Here is a 20,246-nt window from a genome sequence, read left to right on the forward strand (position 1 = left end):
GCCGACATTTTGTAAGAAGATATGTTTTATTGGCAAGAGTCCTGCAGTTCACTAAGTAGTTGGCTCATGGGAATGTGTCTTTGACAATTAATTCGTTCAGCAAATATTAACTGATTCCTGCTATATTCTGAGCTTGTACTTGGTCCTGGGGATGCCAAGGAGAAGAGATCTAAAGGCAGGCTGATCGGCTATCAACAAAAACTTATTAGGTATGTCAACCTCTGGATACAAGGAGAAGCACGAGGTAGTAAGGCTTCCCTGTGCACACCTGGAACAATGCGCCGATGGTTTTTATTGGTTGTTAATTACAGCTAATAATTTTTATTGATGGAAAACTAATTTCCCTAATTACTGATGTATTTCTTCTGGTGATTCTTTTATTGTAGCAGAAGATGGCTGTGCCTCCCACGTATGCTGATCTTGGCAAATCTGCCAGGGATGTCTTCACCAAGGGTTATGGTGAGTGTTTCAGTTCACCGGCTGGGTTGGCATGTTTGGGATTTGACCCATCACATTTTGAGAGACGCGGGTCAGTCAGCTCTTAGAACTTTCATGTTAGGGAAAATAAGACAAGCTTTCTATGGCTAGTAAAGTAGTTTTGGTTTGTGCACCCGGTAGGGGCAGGCTCGTGAATTACTATAGACAAGTGGACATTTTGATTTTCTCTCCCACGGGTGGGAGCAGCTCTGTGTGTGCTGTTGCGGTAGGGTATGATTTCTCAGTGTAGCACATTCTTAGGCACGTGCTCATGCTGTCGTGTACCTTTTTCTCACATTCTGCTGGGAGTGCAGGTGGGACCCTGGGGGTTGCTGTGCCTTTTCTTTCTGCTACCGTTTGGTGGCACCTGAGCTCCACACGTAGGCAGGCAGCAGCGGAAACGGGCTCCCTACACACTCATGGCATTTTGGAACAGCAGAAGGGAGGCAGAGATGCTACTCTCAAGTTAGTTATTTCACCTATTAATAGTTACCATCTTCTTTGTTTAGGATTTGGCTTAATAAAACTTGACTTGAAAACAAAATCTGAGAATGGACTGGTAAGTTGTCTGACCGACATGGAGTATGGGTGTTTATTGTAGATCAGTAAATAGCTGCCATGTCCTGGGTGGCAAAGCCAGAAGAAAGGCCCTTTTTGGTTATGGAGAGCTGTGGTTGTCACATTCATTGCATCCTCTATGGGATGGGTGGTCCAGGGGAACCCTGCCGACAGGTCCCCAATTTAACAGCTTTTAATACTCAGTTGGCAGGCCTCAGTTTTATTTTTCCTTGTTTCTTATTTTAAAACTGACTTGTTTTCGGGGTGCCTTGGTGGCTCAGTTAAGCGTCTAACTTCAGCTCAGGTCATCATCCCAGGGTCCTGGGATCGAGCCCTGTATCGCCCACTTCTCCCTCTGCCCCTCCCCCCACTTGTGCATGCTCTCTCTCTTTTTCTCAAGTAAATAAATAAAAATCTTTAATAAAAAAAATTGACCTGTTTTCAATGCCACATAATTATTTTAAAAAATCTTAGTAGTTCCTTTTATTTTTTTTTTTTAAAGATTTATTTATTTGTTTTAGAGAGAGAGAGTGCATGCACAAGCTGGGGAGGGACAGAGGGTGAGGAAGAGAATCTCAGAGAATCTCAAGCAGACTCCCGCTGAGAGCAGAGCCCAAAGACGGTGGGGCTCTGTCTCACAACCTTGAGATCATGACCTGAGCCGAAACCAAGAGATGGATGCTTAACTGACTGAGCCACCCAGGCGCCCCTTTAGTAGTCCCTTATAGATTGTGCGTGTGGCAATTGTTGGGAAGGAGGAAGTTTTGGGGTTAATTTACTGCAGTGTCATCTTTAGCTCAGTGCTTTTTCTCTCTAATAGGATGGAAGGGGGATTGCCTTCCTTTCTAGACTAAAGCATTACCAGGGAGGAAGGAAGCTGTCTCCTGACAAAGAATTCCCCAAGAGTCCTTTAATCAACAGACTTCTTTAGCCTCATCTGTATTTAAATATTGAATAGAATTATAGGAATAGCTTTTGCCCCTACACATCCTTACATAAGTGGATGTACGTTCTGTTCAGGGTGGCATCCTGCCAGCATATAGGCTGTGACTCTCTCTCTCCTTTAAAGGAATTTACAAGCTCAGGTTCAGCCAACACTGAGACCACCAAAGTGACGGGCAGTCTGGAAACCAAGTACAGATGGACCGAATATGGTCTGACGTTTACGGAGAAATGGAACACGGACAACACACTGGGCACAGAGATCACTGTGGAAGATCAGGTAACGGTCACCCGGGAAAAGACATCGTTTTATTCATTGACATCTGTTTCCCTGCCTTTTGACTAAACCTGGCAAATTTCTTTTCCGTTCAGCTTGCACATGGACTGAAGCTGACCTTTGATTCATCCTTCTCACCAAACACAGGGTAAGAATCTCTCTCTCTTTTTTTTTTTTAAAGCAAGGACGTACAGCCGTGTGTTACAGTAAGGCTCTGGGCTGCCCGTTGTGGTTCTCCTAGCCTCAGTTGTGGAGGGCTATAGGACTTGGGGTCCAATCATGCTGTTTCATGTGAGTGAGGTTGCTGCTAGTGCAAATGGCCAAGGATGTAGGGTAGCAGGCGAGGTTTGGAAGCAGGGGCTAAGCGATCACTGTTGCCACCCCCAGTTTTCAGGCTGGGAGGGTCCTCTCTTTCTACTTCGGAGCACTGAGAGAGTGTGGCTTCTAACTATAGGGTGGCTCCTGAGGCTGCTCTTTGTGGCCCCCCCCCCCCCCCCCCCCCCCGCCACAAAGCAATTAGGCTTGACAGTTATTGGGCTCATTAGGAGGCAAGATGGTATGTTGGTTGCCTCAGCTCCTGGGTGCTTTTCAAAGTGGCTACAAGGGGCACACTTTTTTTTTTTTTTTAACCATTCAGATAAGTAGGTTTCTCAAACATGGGGAAGGTTGTTTTGCATACTGCTGACAGGCTCAAGGGCATATACTGAATTTCATTTGTTAGTTTTTAAAAATTGTAAAATACACACATAAAATTTACCATCTCAGCAGTCTTTAAGTGTACATTCAGTGGCCTTATGAATTTCATCTTTTGTCATTCCATATTATTTCTTTTCTTCCCTTCTGACAAATATCTTTCAGAGGAAGGGTCTACTGAGTTCAGAGCCTTTACTGCATGTGGGTAACTACAAGGGCCGGGCAGACAGGGCTTCTGTCTCTGGAGGTTATAGTCTTTTTGTAACTTTGTTACGGATGACGTGAAGACCATTGGGCAGGAGTTGCATTTACTCTTGTTCTCATTTCTGCTGTAGTTTCTCCCGCAGGAGCGTTGCTTTCTTCTTGCCTACTTCCCTCCAGGCACCCTGCCGTGATGGGAGAGGTTACCCAGAGAGACCCTCTGATACCATGCGAGGCAGGAGGATGTGCTCACATGCTTAAATTTGCTGCCTAGGACTTTGCCTGCTGCCCTGAGATGGCACACTTTGGAATTTGTAAGGGATTTCCCATTATGTTTGGGAGGTTTGCAGAGAAGTCTCCAGGTCCTACAGTAATATACATAAGAGGAACATTTTTTTAATTTAACTTTTTATTTTGAAATAATTTTATACTTAACATACATAAAAATGTTGCACAAGTAGTGTGTAGAGTTCCCTTATTTCCTAGACCTAACTTCTCCTAATGTTAACGTCTTACATGACTACAGTATAATGATCAGAACCAGGAAATTTATATGGCTTTCATACAGTTAACTAGTCTGTTGTCCTACTGATGTCTTATTTCTGGTCCATGATCCAGTTCAGGATACTAGATCACATTTAATTGTTAAAATCTCTTTTGTTTCCTCTAATCTGGGACATAGTCTTTCTTTGTCTTTCTTGGTCTTTCTTGACCTTGACAGTGTTAAAGAGGATTGGCCAGTTATTTTGTAGAATCCTTCGATTTGGATTTGTCTGATGTTTCCTCATGGTGAAACTCAGGTTATGCATTTTTCACAGCCACAGAAGTGATGTTGTGTCGTGTCTTTCTTGGTGCGTGATGTCAGGGCATGGATGCCAGTATGCCTCGTTAGTAGTGACGGTAACTTGATTAAAGTGGTGTTTGCGAGGTTTCTCTATGAAGCTATTTTTCTCTTTGTAAATAAGTTTATCTTGGGAGATACATTGAGACTATGCAAATATTCTGTTTCTTATCCTTTGACTAAGTTAGTATCCATTGGTGATTCTTGCCTGCAACAATTATGTTTGGCAGATGGTGATTTTCTCTTCCCATCATTCCTTCTGCATTTATTAATTGGGATTCTACTGTAAGGGAGAGCTCTTTCTTCTCCATTTATTTATTTAATCAATTATTTATATCAGTATGGATCCATCAACATTTGTTTTATTCTGTGGGTTATAATCCATTACCATAATATATTTTATACTCATTTGTTTTAGATATGGCCATTGGGCATGCCTAAGTTGACATCCTGTGTTTTTTATAATCCCCTATCATTTCTTTTGAGCTCTACTTCAGAAGATGTACCAGGCTTATCTTCTGCTTGTTCTTCCCTAGTCCTGCTATCAGGCATTTCTCCAAGGAGCTTCAGTTCCTTTTATTGAAGAATGGTGTTTAGAAACCAAGGTTGTATCCATATTGCTCCTGGGTATTTGAGGCAGGTTTTGGATGACTTGATGGAGATTGGAAATGAAAGCTGGCTTTCCAAAGCTACTAAGGGGGATAGCCTGGGAAAGCATCCTGGCTTCTATAAGGAGCTGAGCATAGACCACATTTTGGATGAGGCTGCAGACTCAGATATCTACGGACCAGCACCCACTCTGGGTACGCACCACAGAAAAACGCCAGCTTGTTAACCAGAAATCAGAGTCATGCCTTGCTCAGGTGCTTGTCAAGTTAGCACCATGAAATAGCTTAAAAAAAAAAAAAGTCCCAGTAATATTTGAAAGAGGGAAAACTCCAAAGGTGTGGAGTGTTAACATGGGAGTAGGAACCTGGAGAGAAACCTGAGTCACTGCCCCAGCACTGTCCATTCTCTGGGGACTTTGTGCTCCTGCCAGAATTCTTTGAGAACAGTGTAAGGGAGGCCCTGTGTAAATGGTCAGGTGTGGCTGGTGCTCACCACTGTTCAGAGGTCCTGCCAGAGGCAGCACACTTTGTGGTTGGCAGCGGCTTTTTACCTGGTGGTTATAAGATGCCTGGTTTTTATAGTTCTTGGTCTCTTTCTCTTTCTAAATGTCAGCCTCTGAGCAGCTGTCTTTCATCAATCACCCCACTAGCATGGTGCCAATTGGATAAGCCAAAACCTAGGCTTCTTCCTCCAAAGAGCAGGCAGATCAGAATAGGTTTATTTTGAGTTTTTCCTGTTGAGAGAGAATTTGTTTGGCTGTTACTCCTTTCCTTCAAAGCTTGAGAAAATGCACCCAAGCAACTTGAACAAAAGTTGCAAGTGTCGCTGTCATTTATGAATGGTGTTTGCTTTATTTTCAGCTATGATGTCTGAAATTCTGTCATTGACGACTTGGAATGTTTAACCTTAAATTTTTTAATATAGAAAATTTCAAACATACAAAAGAAAACAGTAAAAAAAAAAAAAAAAGCAGAATAGTATGTTAAGCCCTCATCATGTTCCTATCACCCAGCTTGAATAATTATCAACCCATAACCAATTATGTTTTATTTATACATTCATAATCTCTCCCTCAGATTTTTTTTTTTTTTAAAGATTTTATTTATTTATTTGAGAGAGAGAGAGAGCGAGAGAGAGCACATGAGAGGGGGGAGGGTCAGAGGGAGAAGCAGACTCCCTGCTGAGCAGGGAGCCCGATGCGGGACTCGATCCGGGGACTCCAGGATCATGACCTGAGCCGAAGGCAGTCGCTTAACCAACTGAGCCACCCAGGCGCCCTCTCCCTCAGATTATTTTGAAGTAAATAACAGTTATCACATAATTTCGTCTGTAAATATTTTAATATGCATCTTTAAGTGATAGGATTCTTTTTTTTTTAAGTTTTTATTTTAATTCCAATTAGTTAACATATAGTCTTAATATTAGTTTCAGGTGTACAATATAGTGATTCAACAATTCCATACATTACCTGCTGCTCATTATGACAAGTGCCCTCCTATCCCCTTCCCCCCTCCCTTCTGATAACCATCAGTTCGTGCCCTAGAGTTAAAGATAATGGAACGCTTCACGCATTTGTATGTCATCTTTGTGCAGGGGCCATGCGCATCTTCTCTGTATCATTTCAATTTTAACATATGGGCTGCTGAAGCAAGCACAATATTGATTCCTTTTTAAAAAAGTATAACCACAATATGATTACATTGTAAAAAATTAATCTCTAGCCTGATCAAATTTACATGATTTCATTTTTTTTTTTTTTACAGAATCAAAAATTGTCCATGCAGAATTGCAGTTCATATGGCTCCTTAAATCTCTTTAATTTTTAGCTTCTCCTCCTTTCCCCACCCCCCTTGGAATTTATTTGTTGAAACTAGATCATTTGTCCCGTAAGAGTACATATAGACTAAATTTTGCTGTTTGCATCTCTGTGGTGCCATTTAACTTGTTCCTCTGTCCCCCATGTTTACTGTGAATTGGTAAAGTAGTGGTAAAATATAAGTGGTGCTCTATGCTTCCATGACTTGGACGTAGAAGGCTTGGTTTGTTCTTTGTATGTTAAAGTTAGTGCTATTCACAATTCATTCATTAGGGATTATAAATTGGTGATAATTCTACTTTAATCATGCATTCTTCATGTATTAGCTAGACTATTTCAATAAAAAGAGACTTCTCATAAACTATTGGTTACCTTGAGATAGAATTAGTGTAGGAAAGGTGGAATAAATGTTTGCTTCCTTTTTAATTTATTGTTTCAAAGTAACACTTTGGTTTTCTAGTCTCTGAAGATGACTGATGTGTGTGTTTTAAGTGTCAGTATGAATGAATTCATAGATTTATACATATTTGTTATGTTTCAATCCATCGCTGGTGTTATTCTTAAAGATGAACTCATTGTTTCATGTTTGAAGCCCTTAGGAATCTCTTCAGGCTAGCTCTCAAGTCATTGTGCACCAACCCCAGTATTCTTTGATAGTTTTGATAAATGCTTCAAGCTCACCTCGCACATTTCCTGTCCTGACCTGTAGTCTGCTGTTTCTTCAAGGGGCACTGTGCCTTTTAGGAGAGAATGGTATTTAGAGTCCAGAGTCTGGGTGCTGGGGATGAAGCTTTAATCTCAGTGTGAATGAGATTGGGATGGACAAGGCTGTGTAGATCCCGATCACTGCTGAGAATGCACCTTGCTATGGGAGGATGTCCATTTTGTAGCTGAATAACAGAAAATAGTCTAAATTTTATTTGATAGGTGTGGTCTTGTCTCCCGTGTTGACCTTTGGTAAAGGCAGGGTAATATATTTGCAGGGGACATGACTCACCTACCTTTCCTGAGCAGTAGGCACAGGAGGCACTGATCTGGTCATATATGCAAATTTGGGATTAGCAGACAAGACCTGTGGACTTGTTCTGTCTCGCAGGGCTTCCCAGCCCCCATGCCTGCAGGGCCCCAGGTTGCACATCAGTATCCAGGTCTCTCATTGGGATCTCATGAATACTGAATTAAAAGCTATCTGTTATATTTACTTAGACGGAATCTATCTAGTATTTCTTTCTTTCTTTACTAACTGAGTCACAAAGTAAAGCAACCATCTCCTTAAAAGCTGCTGTTGGGGCGCCTGGGTGGCTCAGTCGTTAAGCGACTGCCTTCGGCTCAGGTCATGATCCCAGGGTCCTGGGATCGAGCCCCGCATTGGGCTCCCTGCTCTGCAGAAGCCTGCTTCTCCTTCTCCCGCTCCCCCTGCTTGTATTCCCTCTCTCGCTGTCTCTCTGTCAAATAAATAAAATAAAATCTTAAAAAAAAAAAAGTTGCTCTTTAGCTGCTTTCATGACAGATACACCGTATCTTTTTCATACATGGAGAATAGCGAAGAAACACCTGTTTCATAATTACATGGTGGCATTCTCCCTAATAAATGCCTGTGTAGGCCATTACATTAAGCATAGGGAGAGGGTAGTAAAAGAAAATTACTTAGTGCTTTTTTTCCCCAAGCTTTTCCTGTCTCTGTTCTCACTTCATTATTGTGGCATTTCTGCAGACTGGATTCTGGTTAGAGAGCTTGTGGTACAGCAGCTGTGTAAGGGAGATCTGGGCCCCGACTTTGCCCCCCATCCCTCTATGTAAACTGGGATTTAAAACAAATTTTTTTACACTCCTTGGCATGGTTGTTGCAAGGTGAGTTAGCTTGTGATCTTAATATAATTTCTTTTCCTTCAGGAAAAAAAATGCTAAAATCAAGACAGGGTATAAGCGGGAGCACATCAACCTGGGCTGTGACGTGGATTTCGACATTGCCGGTCCTTCAGTCCGGGGTGCTGTGGTGCTGGGATATGAAGGCTGGCTGGCTGGCTACCAGATGAATTTTGAGACTGCAAAGTCTCGAGTGACCCAGAGCAACTTCGCGGTTGGCTATAAGACTGACGAATTCCAGCTCCACACTAACGTGTAAGTGTACGTGGGGGTGGTGTGTGAGTGTGTGCAGAAGGGAGATTGCTTTCCAAGCTCAATTTTTAATCACTTTAAAGTGAGTGTGCTGGAATCAGATGAACCAAATGGCCTGCTGGGATTTTTCTGTTTCCCACCAGCCCATTTCTGGAAGTGGCTTAGGTTCTTTGTGTTCCAGAGACAGTCATTGTTGTCGCTGGTACATACAGAAGGACTGATCAGTTATAGCAGTGGCATGTTGTCCATCCAGAGGAGTGTCCCTTCCCTGCTAGTGTCCTCTTGTGGACATTTGAACACCTTTGGGTTTTGGTAACAAAATGGCGGGGAAAGGTGCTGCTGTCTTTCTCTGTGTGATGCCTGAGGTCAGGTTGCTGCGCTTAATGAAATGCAGATTTGAGAGACAAGTTAGGGGATGATGAGCTCAGTTGCATAGTGTCTTTTCCACATGGCCTAGCATGCAAAAGTTTATTAATTACCGGACAGTACAGTGAAGGGGAGAGAAAAGTGCAGATTAGGTTAGAGAGCCCCTTGTAAATCAACCTTGGGAGTTCAAGTGGAGTGCTGTTGATTTAGGTGAATGGAAATACACATCACCCTAAAATTCCCGTAGGCATGAGGAACTAATCTGTGGCACTAGTGGGGGACAACTGTACCAATTTTCTTTTTTTCCACTAGAGGTCACTAAAGAGGTGATTTCTTAAAGATCTAGTAACCTTTCCATTTACAAACTTTTTTGAGGAATTTTTATCTGGTAGTTCCCCCATATCTGCCATTTCACTTTCCACGATGTCAGTTGACAGTTCCACAGTCAACCACTGTCTGGAAGTAGATGATCCTCCTTCTGATGTATTGTCAGAAGGTCAGTAGTAGCCTGGCGCTGTGTCATGTCTCTGTCATTCACCTCACCTTCATCCCATCATGTAGGCATTTGGTCATCTCACATCATCCCAAGAAGGTTGTATATGGGGGCGCCTGGGTGGCTCAGACTGTTAGGCATCTGACTCTTGATTTCAACTCAGGTCATGATCTCAGGGTCGTGAGATTGAGTGAGTGTAGGGCTCTGTGCTGGGTGTGGAGCCTGCTTAAGATTCTTTCTCTCGGGTCGCCTGGGTGGCTCAGTCATTGGGCGTCTGCCTTCGGCTCAGGTCATGATCCCAGGGTCCTGGGATCGAGCCCCACATCGGGCTCCCTGCTCAGCGGGAAGCCTGCTTCTCCCTCTCCCACTGCCCCTGCTTGTGTTCCTTCTCTCTCTCTCTGTCAAATAAATAAAATCTTAAAAAAAAAAAGATTCTTTCTCTCCCTCTGCCCACACCCCCCCCACACAAAAAAACAATAAAACAAAACCAAAAAGGGTATATACAGTATAATAAGATATTTTGAGAGACAGAGAGACCACATTCATATATCTTCTATTACAGTATATTGTTTTAATTGTTCTATTTTATTAAAATAATAAATTAGAAGTTACTGTTGCTTATTTCTTACTGTGTCTGATTTATAAAATTTGTCACAAGGATGTATGTATAGGAGAAAACATAGCATGTATAGGGATTCGGTACTATCTGTGGTTTAAGGCATCCCCTGGGGGTCTTGGAACATATCTCCTGCAGATAAGGGAGGACTACTGTAATTAATATAATTAACATAACGGAATTAATATAATAGATATTAATATAATTTTTGAAATTTTTAAAACTAGAAAATCACAGGAAAACCATAGTGAAGGACAGCCCAGGTTTTCCTGGGTTGGGAGTGGGAATGTGTGACTACAAAGGGGTGGTATGAGATTTTGGGGGTGGTGGAATTGTTCTGTATTCTGATTTTAGTGGTGGTCACACAAGTCTTGGACATGTGTTAAAATCCATAGAAATGTACACCAAAAGAGTAGAAAAAAAAAAGATATATAAATTCAAAAAAAGGTAACATAAAAATGTCACAGGAAAAACAGCACAATCAATAGAAGGGTTTTTTAAGTTAGAGTTTTGACTGAAATGGAGAGTCTTTCTTGGTTTGGAATTGGAAATTGGCACCAATTATAGGAATAACAATGGCTGTTAGCTGTTTTCCCCACATACCTGATTTTTAATACGTGTACATGGTTTATTTTTAGCTGGCGTAGAAACAGCTGACACAGCTAATCTGGGTTGCCCTGGTGCTTGTGGAGGCCCTGATGTGTAATAGACATCCTTTGTGCTTTATATAGTTGAATTTGAGCAATGACTTCCCTCGGTTTATAGTTTTGAGAGCTCAGTACAGGAAGGCAGTGTTGCTGGTTTTAGAATATATTGAAAAAAACTGACACTTTTTGGACAAACATGTGAACCCAACAAAATATTCGTATTTCATTTATACTAAAGTCACTCAAAAATCTTTTGTGACAAGCTGCTATTTTGTAGCGTACTCAGATTTTCTGAAGAAGTTAGGATTCCCTGTGAATCGGGTTGCCTGGGCTCAACCTGTACTTATTGGAAGCACAATGTCTATATGGTTGAATTTCAGGGGAAAACTTCAGCATTTGGAATGTATTTATATAGAGCATCTACTTCAGGGAGAGTGTATTGGTGAGGATCGGAGTTTGTAATGAATCAGCAACAATTTGTCCTTGGATTAGTGAGTTCTAAGCTCTTTGCTGAATTCCAAAGCACATGGGCTCTGCCTTAACCAGTTTCTGATGACATTTCTACTTGAAACACCCAAAGTGATGAGGCAGAACTTTGACACTGTTTCATGTTAAGAATGTGAAGGAGGGGAAGGGGATATTTCCAGAGGCTGGAGTCAATATGGTGTGTTTGGAAGAGAGGAACGAGTTTGTCCCAGTTGGGTTTCATTCTGTTTTTGAAAGATAGAGACATTTTGTAATGCACCAAGTAGCTCCTTTCATTGCATCAGAACTGTAGAGATATTGGCAGTTTGGGCCAAGGGTTTCGCACAGGTGGACAAGTCTGAATTGCAGGTTAAGCTCTTTTGTCATCACTGCACCTCCACGGGGCCAGGTCGCTTTTGACTGTGTCTTCACAGCAGTGGCTGCAGCTGGTGGTGCTAAGGGCTATACCCTGCCTTCTGAAAAATACGAGTGGCTCAACCTTTCTTACCATTTCTGACTGTATTCTCATTTGCTTCTGTGTCCTTACTATTGTTATGATAGACACATTTATAAAAGCAATAACATTAGCAGTAGCAGCAGCAAAAAAACCAAAAAACACCCCAGAATCTCAAGGTCTTACTTGCTTTTATTTATTTGTTTATTTATCTATCTATCTATCTATCTATCTATCTATCTATCTATCTGTCTGTTTATTTAGAGAAAGTACGAACAGGGGAGGGGCAGAGGGAGAGAATCCCACGCAGACTCCTTACTGAGCAGGGGAGCCCAACTCGGGGCTCCATCCCACGACCCTGAGATCACGCCCTGAATTGAAATCAAGAGTTGGACGCTCATCTGACTGAGCCACCCAGGTGCCCCGTTGCTTTTATTTTAAAGAATATTTTAGAAGCAAGCTTCAAATTCCATGCAGCCTGAGCTTCCTGCCTTTGGGTGTTGCTGGTGATGGTTCAAATAGCCTTTCCCTTTCTCTGAACCTTCCCAACGCTGGTGTCTGTTCCATTCCTGTCAGACTTTTCCCTACTTGGGTACCTGCTTTATGATCACTTTGGTTCATTTACAGCATCCCTGTCCTCTGTTAGACTTGGACAGCTGTGCCCAGTTGCAGCCTGCCTTTGGGGGTGGATTAGCATCTGTGCTGTGCTTGTTTGCAGAAACGATGGGACAGAATTTGGTGGCTCCATTTATCAGAAGGTGAACAAGAAGTTAGAGACTGCTGTCAATCTGGCCTGGACAGCAGGAAATAGTAACACTCGCTTTGGAATAGCGGCCAAGTATCAGATCGACCCTGACGCCTGCTTCTCGGTGAGTACCTGTGGAATCATGCGTTGCCCAGGCTCCACCTGATGGTGGGGTTGGAATCCTTCTGGATTGCTGGGGTTGCATGCTTGGGCTAGAGATTTTCTCCCTGTGGAAAGAGTTTGAAATGAGGAAAGTGCTAATAGTAATACCGCTGACTGGGTGCCAGGCGCTGTGTGCAGCCTGTTATATGTGGGTTACTGTATTTAATTCTTACACAGTCCATTTGAGGTAGGTGCCTTTCAAAAAAAAAAAAAAGTCATCCCAACCCTCTGTGCACAAATGAGGAACTGGAAATTCAGAGAGGTCGAGGGCAGATGGGGCAGACAGTTGGTAAGTGCTGGGGCCTGGACTTGATGGTTTGCTGGGGAGCCTCCTCCTCTAATCAGCCCTTGTTCCTCCTGCAGACTGTAAAGAGGTTTACTTTGAACTTGAAGGTTTTAAATGTTCATTTTTCTTCTCATTTCTCATTCTCTTGCCCAGCTCCTGTATTGGATATTAAGAAACCAGGCCCTGGCATTTAGCAGTTGGCATCTAATCTTGCAGACTCAGTGGCATTGCTCACAGACCTTTGAATTGCTGCACGATTTTTGCATTAAATCCTGTTGAATTCATCTCTGTTGTCAGAGGGCACTGCTGGCTGCATCCCTTTTGGGGTGGAATGAGGAAATCTCGTGTTGCAGGATGGTCCTTACGTAATTTACAGACAGGCCATTTGAAGTCTGAAATGGCAACCAGTCTGGCTCCCTTCACATTAAGCCCTTAGAAACAAAGGAAAAGGGGCCTTAGTAATTAGATGGGATAAGCAAAAAGGAAGAGCCGGATAGGGCACTGTCTGCCGGGAGATCTTCCTACCCATTGCTTTGTTCTTTCTCATGGGAATTGTCAGGTCTGAAAACAGCATTCAAGCAGGAAAACATGCACCGCGGTAGCCTCAGCTTTTTCCAGGACTTGGTGTTCTCATGGCTTGAGATGGCTCTGCTCCTGACCTCTCCTTATTTCACCAGAAAGGGGCCAGAGAGAGGCCCAGATTTCCCTACAACTCAGAAGAATGAGGGCAAAATTATTATTGACTCAACTGCTTTATTGAACTTAATTATTTTTTTAATGATTTTATTTATTTATTTGAGAGAGAGAAAGAGAGAGAGAGCACAAGCAGGGGGAGAGGGAGAAGCAGACTCCCTGCTGAGCAGGGGGCCTTTTGCTGGGCTCGATGCCAGGACCCCGGGACCATGACCTGAGCCGAAGGCAGACCCTTAACCGACTGAGCCACCCAGGCACCCCTGAACTTAATTATTAATCAGCATTCACTGCTGAAATTTAGGTGACTTGGCTAAGTCATTCTTTTGCTCTAATACACATTTTAAATTCAGGCATGGCAATGCTGAACCTTCTTCATGTCACTGTGAATTTTTTTTTAAATATTTATTTATTTGACAGCACAAGGAGGGAGAGCAGCAGAGGGAGAGGGAGAAGCAGGCTCTCCGCTGAGTAGGGAGCCCGACGCGGGCTCGATCCCAGGACCCTGGGATCATGACTTGAGCCAAAGGCAGCCGCTTAACCAACTGAGCCACCCAGGCGCCCCATTACTGTGATTTTTCCCTTTTTCATGAAGGGAAAATTCTTTTTTTTTTTGAAGATTTTATTTATTTGAGAAAGAGAGTGAGCGGGAGAGAGCAAGAGAGAGCGCACACAAGCAGGGGCAGAGGGAGAAGCAGACTCCCTTACTGAGCAGGGAGCTTGATGTAGGGCTACATCCCAGGACCCCGAGATCATGACCTGAGCCGAAGGCAGACGGTTAACTGACTGAGCCACCCAGATGCCCCTATGAAGGGAAAATTCTAACAGTGTTATGCCTTAAAAAAAGCCTCAATACTCCATCTGACATTGGCTCTGTTTCCCTTATCCTAACAAATAGATTTTGAAGAAATCTTCCATATAAGAAAGGCTTTTATTTCTCTGGCCACAAATGAAAGTGTCTTCACCTGTTATAACTTAAATACAGACCTAATCAGTATAAATGAAATTGGGCATTCATACCTTCAGGAATCAATTAAATAATAATTTCCTTTTAACTGACAGTTGTGTTGACTCTTTGAGTTTCTTTTCTGAGACTTAGCTCTCAGATTTGATATATTTCATGTTAAATTTAATGAATCCCATAAACAAAGTGGTCATGAAAAAGAATTTGATCCTGAAGTCCAGGGTTGGTTGATTACAAAGCTCTTACTTGTTTTAGAGATGGAAACATGAAGTACTTAACAATTTCACTCTCTCTTATCTTTTCCTTGACTAGGCTAAAGTGAACAACTCCAGCCTGATAGGTTTAGGATACACTCAGACCCTAAAGCCAGGTATGTGTTGCTTTTATAAATTAGTGAAATTAGTTCTTTGCCTTAAAGAAAAATTGGGGTGCTGGTTTGCTGCTTTATGTTAACTGCTTATATAATGCCTGTATTGGACATTATAGATGAGCGTATATAAAGTTTTATAATGAAGTGTTTATAAAAGGGTATAGAATCATTATAAAACATTTGGAGAATAGAAGTAGTAAGTAGGAGAGAAAAAGGCGAAGGCTAACATACATTACACTTTTGGTTATTTTTTTTTTATCTGTTTTTCCAGTGTGTACATAATGCTTGATACTTATTTCCAGCAGGTTCTTAAAACTAGCACATAGATCATCCTCACTGTACAACTGTCATGCAGATTTCCTCTGCACAGTTGGCTAGACCAGCCCCTGGTATGTTAGAGCTACGGAGATGGTACCATCTTGGGTTTAGTTTGGTCAAATTGGGTCTTTGAGCTCTAGAAATTCTAAGATTACATGATGGTAGAATCAAACTATTGTAGGGTAAATACCAGTTAGTTGTGTGCATGTATGTGTGTTTGTGTGCACGCTGATTGGGAGACCTTGGAGTCTGATTCATGGTTGGGTTTCGTTTCAAGGCATTTTTGCTGAAGAAGTTTACTGCCTGATACCAGTGGTAGAGAGATTATTGTAGCCGGGGACGATGAGAGGACAAAGTCAAGTGGACTCCTGAAAGTGGATTTGGGGAGGCTGTGGAATAATAATTAGTGTTTTATAAGCTCCTTCCAGGCTACCGATTAATTAGTCCGATGGTGATCAGTAAGATGGGCCGTGTGGTTTTGCCTTGCTGATCACACACAGCTGAAGCGGGTTCTGACTTCGCTGTGGTCTTGCCAGTGTGCTTTAGCATGCCTCCGTGTGTTAACCTTTCTTCTTGTGTTGACCTTTCTTATCTTTTCTCTCCTCCCTCCCTCCCTCCCTCCCTTTTTCCTCTCCCCGGGACTTTTCCCCATGCAGGTATCAAACTGACCCTATCAGCTCTGCTGGATGGCAAGAATGTCAATGCTGGCGGCCACAAGCTTGGTCTAGGACTGGAATTTCAGGCATAAATGAATACTGTACAGTCGTTTAATTTTAAACTATTTTGAGCATAGCTACCTTCAGAATTTAGTGTACCTTTTAATGTTGTATGTCTGGGATGCAAGTATTGCTAAGTATCATGTTAGACCTCCAGGTTAAAGATGATTCAGCTTTAAGGTGTTACCCTTTCAGAGGTACAAAAGAAACCCAAGTCCACGAAAAGTCCTTTCAGCTGTAGACTTGGGGGGAGCTTGGTGGCCCCTCCAGAGAGTTCAGGTTTCTTTTTTATCTAGAAATGGCTGCAAATGGAAGCTGATAATTTATAGGCACTTTGTTAATTGGTATGGAGTACATGAATGAAATTATGACTTCCTGAGAATTGAGCTGGGTTTCCTACCCGAAGGAAGGAGAGACTCACTGATGGTGTGTAAACCCATCTGAAAGAGACTTTTTTAGACAGATTTTCCTCACCTGTTTCACCCCAGTCCATCACCTCTTTTACACCAAAAGTAGTCTGCAGGGTGTGGTAGCTGTTTCTTTTGTGCCATTTTGGGAAGATGGATGTGATGAAGCCAATAATTCAGGACTTAATTCCCTCTCATGTTGTGGTTTTCTGCCCCTGCACCAGAGTATGAAATAGCTTCTAAAAGTCCCATCTCTGAGCTGGGAAGAGTCTCTGTGACTGTAATCACATTGTGACAACACTCGGAATCTAAATTGGACTTGTTCTATTCTCGCCACTTGGTTTATTTTTTAGCCATTTAATGGGTACATTTTAGAGTCTTCCATTTTGTGTGGAATTAGATCCTCCCCTTCAAATGCTGTAATTAACATCACTTAAAGTAAAACTTGAATAAAATATTGAAACCTCATTCTTCTGTTGTCTTTATTAATAAAAGTGTAAGTAAACAGGGCATTTGGCATTTGTGTTTGCACTGTGTGTGTGTGTGTGAGACTTTTAGTTTTCTATTGTTGCATAACAAATTAGCCAAATTTAGTTGCTTAAAACAACACTCATTTATTTCACAGGCCTGTAGTTCAGAAATCCAGCACGGTGTGACTGAGTTCTCTGTTAAGATTCTCATGATGCTGAAATAAGGATGTCTGCCAGACTGTGTTCTCGTCTGGAGCTTGGGGTCCTCTTCCAGGCTCACATGGTTGTGGCAGAAGTCAACTCCTTTTAGTTGTTGTAGGATAATGGTCCTTATTTCCTTGCTAGCCATCAGGTAGGGGGTCCTCTCAGCAAATAGAGGCCAGTGCATTCCTTGCCACATGGTCCCTTCCCATCTTCAAAGCTGGAATGGAAGAATTCTCTTACTGTCAAATTCCTCTCACACTTGAAATCTCTAGGAAGAGTGCCAGCCACAACTTACCCTTTTAAAAACTTTATTATGTATTTATTCATTTATTTAAGAAAGATTTTAGTTATTTGAGGGAGAGAGCGCGTGTGCACTCGCATACATGCGGGGGAGGAGAATCTCAGCGTGGAGCCCAACACAAGGCATGATCCCATGACCCTGAGATCATGACCTGAGCCACAATCAAGAGTTGGACACTTGACTGACTGAGCCAGCCAGGTGCCCCTATTTTTTATTTATTGAGGTATAATTGACATAGAACATACTAGTTTCAGGTGTACAGCATAATGATTCAGTATTTGTATATATTGCAAAATAATCACTGCAATACATCTAGTTAACGTCTGTCACCACACAGTTACAAGTTTTTCCCCTTGTGATAAGAACTTCTAAGATCTACTCTCTTAGCAACTTTCAAATATACAATACAGTATTATTAACTATAGTCACCATGCTGTACATGACATCCCCAGGACTTACTCATTTTATAACTGCCCCAACCCTTTAAGGGCTCACCTGACTAGGTGAGGCCTCTGAGGAAAATCTCCCCTTAAAGTCTACTGTGCCCTTTAATAACCTAATCACAGTAATGATATCCCATCATATTCATAGGTCCCTCCCACACTCAAGGGCAGGGGATCATACAAAGACATGGATCATTGGGGTTTGTTCTAGAATTCTGCAATTTAGATTTAAAAAAAATGACAAGGTGTAAATTTCAAACATTTACAAAGTAGAAGGGTAAACCAGCTTCAGTAAATGTGAACATTTTTTATTCAATAATACATATTTTTAGGCAGAGTTCCTTTTTATGGATGTTTGGAAGTGAATACCAAACAAGTATCAGGTTTACTTAACCATTTTGTGCCACCCAAAACCTGCTGGCCTCAGTATTTGTCATACTGTCTTCATTGGGTTCATGAGGATCTGTATATGTTTCAAAGTGAACTTCTGAATTTGTCCAGAGATTTTGGCTCATAATGGTTGTTGGGTACATCCAGTGAGCTGGTATTTTGAAATGTACAAAGGGCCCTCTGAATATTGAGGGTATATTTCCCTCCCCACTTAAGGAATCTGCCTGTTGGATGCAGCATGTCAGAATATTGTGCAAAATTCCTTGAGTTCATGATATCTGTAAGATACCCAAAACACACTGGTAAGGGGACAAAAGGAAGAAAGTGGACAAAGAAGAGAAGATTGAAGGTGTGTTTATTATAGAAAAAGGCCTATGTCTGAATCTGCCAACAAGCAGAAGCTGGAACCGAGAGGCTTATTCATTAAACTGAGTGGTGGTTTGTGTACTCAGAGAAGGGAAAGCTCCAAGGGTGGGAAGACTTTGTATCCTGGCTACCATGGAGGGTTTGCAATAAGGGCACCATTCAGTCTATCTAGGCTTGTGGTGGGCTTAGAGAAACCAACATGAATGACCTCTTAGTTTTCTTAACACAGAGTTTGTGTGTTTCTGAGCTGTCACTGGGGCCAGATAAATGTTAAGGGAAACCAGATTCAAGAGAACAGGGGCCCTTCTCTCCTTAGAAGGGCAGTTCAGCTGTGTCTCTGGAGGATTCTTCTGTAGGAATCACGGAGATCAGAGTGGTGAAGCTATGGGTACAGCAAATGTCTTGCTTCATGCCACAATGATATTCCTGCAAATCGATCAAGTGGAACTTCTATGATTTTTAAGCCTACGGACATTTAAAAAACATTCGCAGAACACATAGACCAAAGCATGTGTCAAGGCTGTAAGGGAACTCTAAATCTGCATTTTCATATACTGGGGGTTTCAAGTTACAAAATTTAAAAAGTAACAGAAACTTACTGTAGGAAATGTGGAGGCTGTTTGCACCCTACTTCCTATCCCGCTTTCCTGCTTTTTCTCCATTACTCCTTCACCATTGTATAGTGTATATTTTACACTATTGTCTTCCTCACAAAATAAACTCCACAAAGGTATGTGGTTTGTTTTGTTAACTGCTGTATACTGAAATATGAAAAGGTGCTAAATAGTTGTTGAAGTAATAAATGATTAGGAGAAATATAAAAATAAAACTTTTACCTATAATTCCACCACCTAGATATGGCCACTGAACAGTTGAGTTTCATTTGCCTTTGGGAGAGGGGGGGCAGCTACTTCCCTTTTGGGATCAGCCTGTTAATTTATTTGAGAGAAAGAAAGCAGGAGGAGGGGCAGAGGGAGAGAGAATCCCAAGCAGAGTCCCCCCTGAGCACAGAGGTGGAGGAGGCGGGGCTGGATCTTACCACCCTGAGATCACGATCTGAGCCAAAATAAAAAAGTTGGCCGCTTAAATTAAGTCAATCAGAGAAAGACAATTACATGATTTCACTCATATGTGGAATATAAAAAACAAAACAGAGGAGCATAGGGGAAGGGAGGGAACAATAAAACAAAATGAAATCAGAGAGGGAGACCAACCATAAGAGACTCTTATCATAAACAGGGTTGCTGGAGGGGGAAGGGGGGGATGGGGTAACTGGGTAATGAGCATTAAGGAGGGCACCTGATGGAATGAGCACTGGGTGTTACAAAAGACCAATGAATCACTGAACTCTGCCTCTAAAACTAATAATACACTATATGTTAATTGAATTAAAAAAAAAAGTTGGCTGCTTAACCCACAGAGCCATCCAGGCACCCCTTTCTTTTAACAATGTTTTAGGGACTCCTGGCTGGCTCAGTCCATAAAGCATACCACTCTTAATCTCAAGGTTGTAAGTTCGAGCCCCACTTCGGGTATAGAGATTACTGAAAAATAAAGTCTTTAAAAAAAAAAACCCCAAAATTTTTTATTTTTTTTATTTTTTTATTTTTTTAAAGATTTTATTTATTTATTTGAGAGAGAGAGAATGAGAGAGAGCACATGAGAGGGGGGAGGGTCAGAGGGAGAAGCAGACTCCCTGCCGAGCAGGGAGCCTGATGCGGGACTCGATCCAGGGACTCCAGGATCATGACCTGAGCCGAAGGCAGTCGCTTAACCAACTGAGCCACCCAGGCACCCAAATTTTATTTTATTTTTTAAGGTTTTATTTATTTATTTGACAG

General features: G+C 42.0%; 1 protein-coding gene and 1 non-coding gene across 3 annotated transcripts in view; one reads left to right on the forward strand and one right to left on the reverse strand.

Annotated features, from left to right (window-relative positions):
• VDAC1 (voltage dependent anion channel 1) overlaps nucleotides 1-16,699 on the forward strand; it is a 28,449-nt gene extending 11,750 nt beyond the window's left edge. For both annotated transcript variants that reach the window (XM_032425225.1, XM_032425226.1), the window contains exons 2-9: nucleotides 387-459; nucleotides 987-1,036; nucleotides 2,105-2,257; nucleotides 2,350-2,402; nucleotides 8,308-8,535; nucleotides 12,292-12,442; nucleotides 14,733-14,790; nucleotides 15,765-16,699. In XM_032425225.1, coding sequence (XP_032281116.1) covers nucleotides 393-459; nucleotides 987-1,036; nucleotides 2,105-2,257; nucleotides 2,350-2,402; nucleotides 8,308-8,535; nucleotides 12,292-12,442; nucleotides 14,733-14,790; nucleotides 15,765-15,856 — 852 coding nt within the window. In that variant the 5' untranslated portion in view covers nucleotides 387-392 and the 3' untranslated portion in view covers nucleotides 15,857-16,699. The remainder of the gene's footprint in view (nucleotides 1-386; nucleotides 460-986; nucleotides 1,037-2,104; nucleotides 2,258-2,349; nucleotides 2,403-8,307; nucleotides 8,536-12,291; nucleotides 12,443-14,732; nucleotides 14,791-15,764) is intronic.
• LOC116645339 lies at nucleotides 6,147-6,253 on the reverse strand. The gene has a single exon (XR_004301941.1). It is a non-coding gene; the product is annotated as a U6 spliceosomal RNA (small nuclear RNA).
• Nucleotides 16,700-20,246: the final 3,547 nt, after the last annotated feature.

The sequence above is a fragment of the Phoca vitulina genome, unplaced genomic scaffold, assembly GCF_004348235.1.
Source record: "Phoca vitulina isolate PV1807 unplaced genomic scaffold, GSC_HSeal_1.0 scaffold32, whole genome shotgun sequence".
Classification (NCBI taxonomy): Eukaryota; Metazoa; Chordata; class Mammalia; order Carnivora; family Phocidae; genus Phoca; species Phoca vitulina.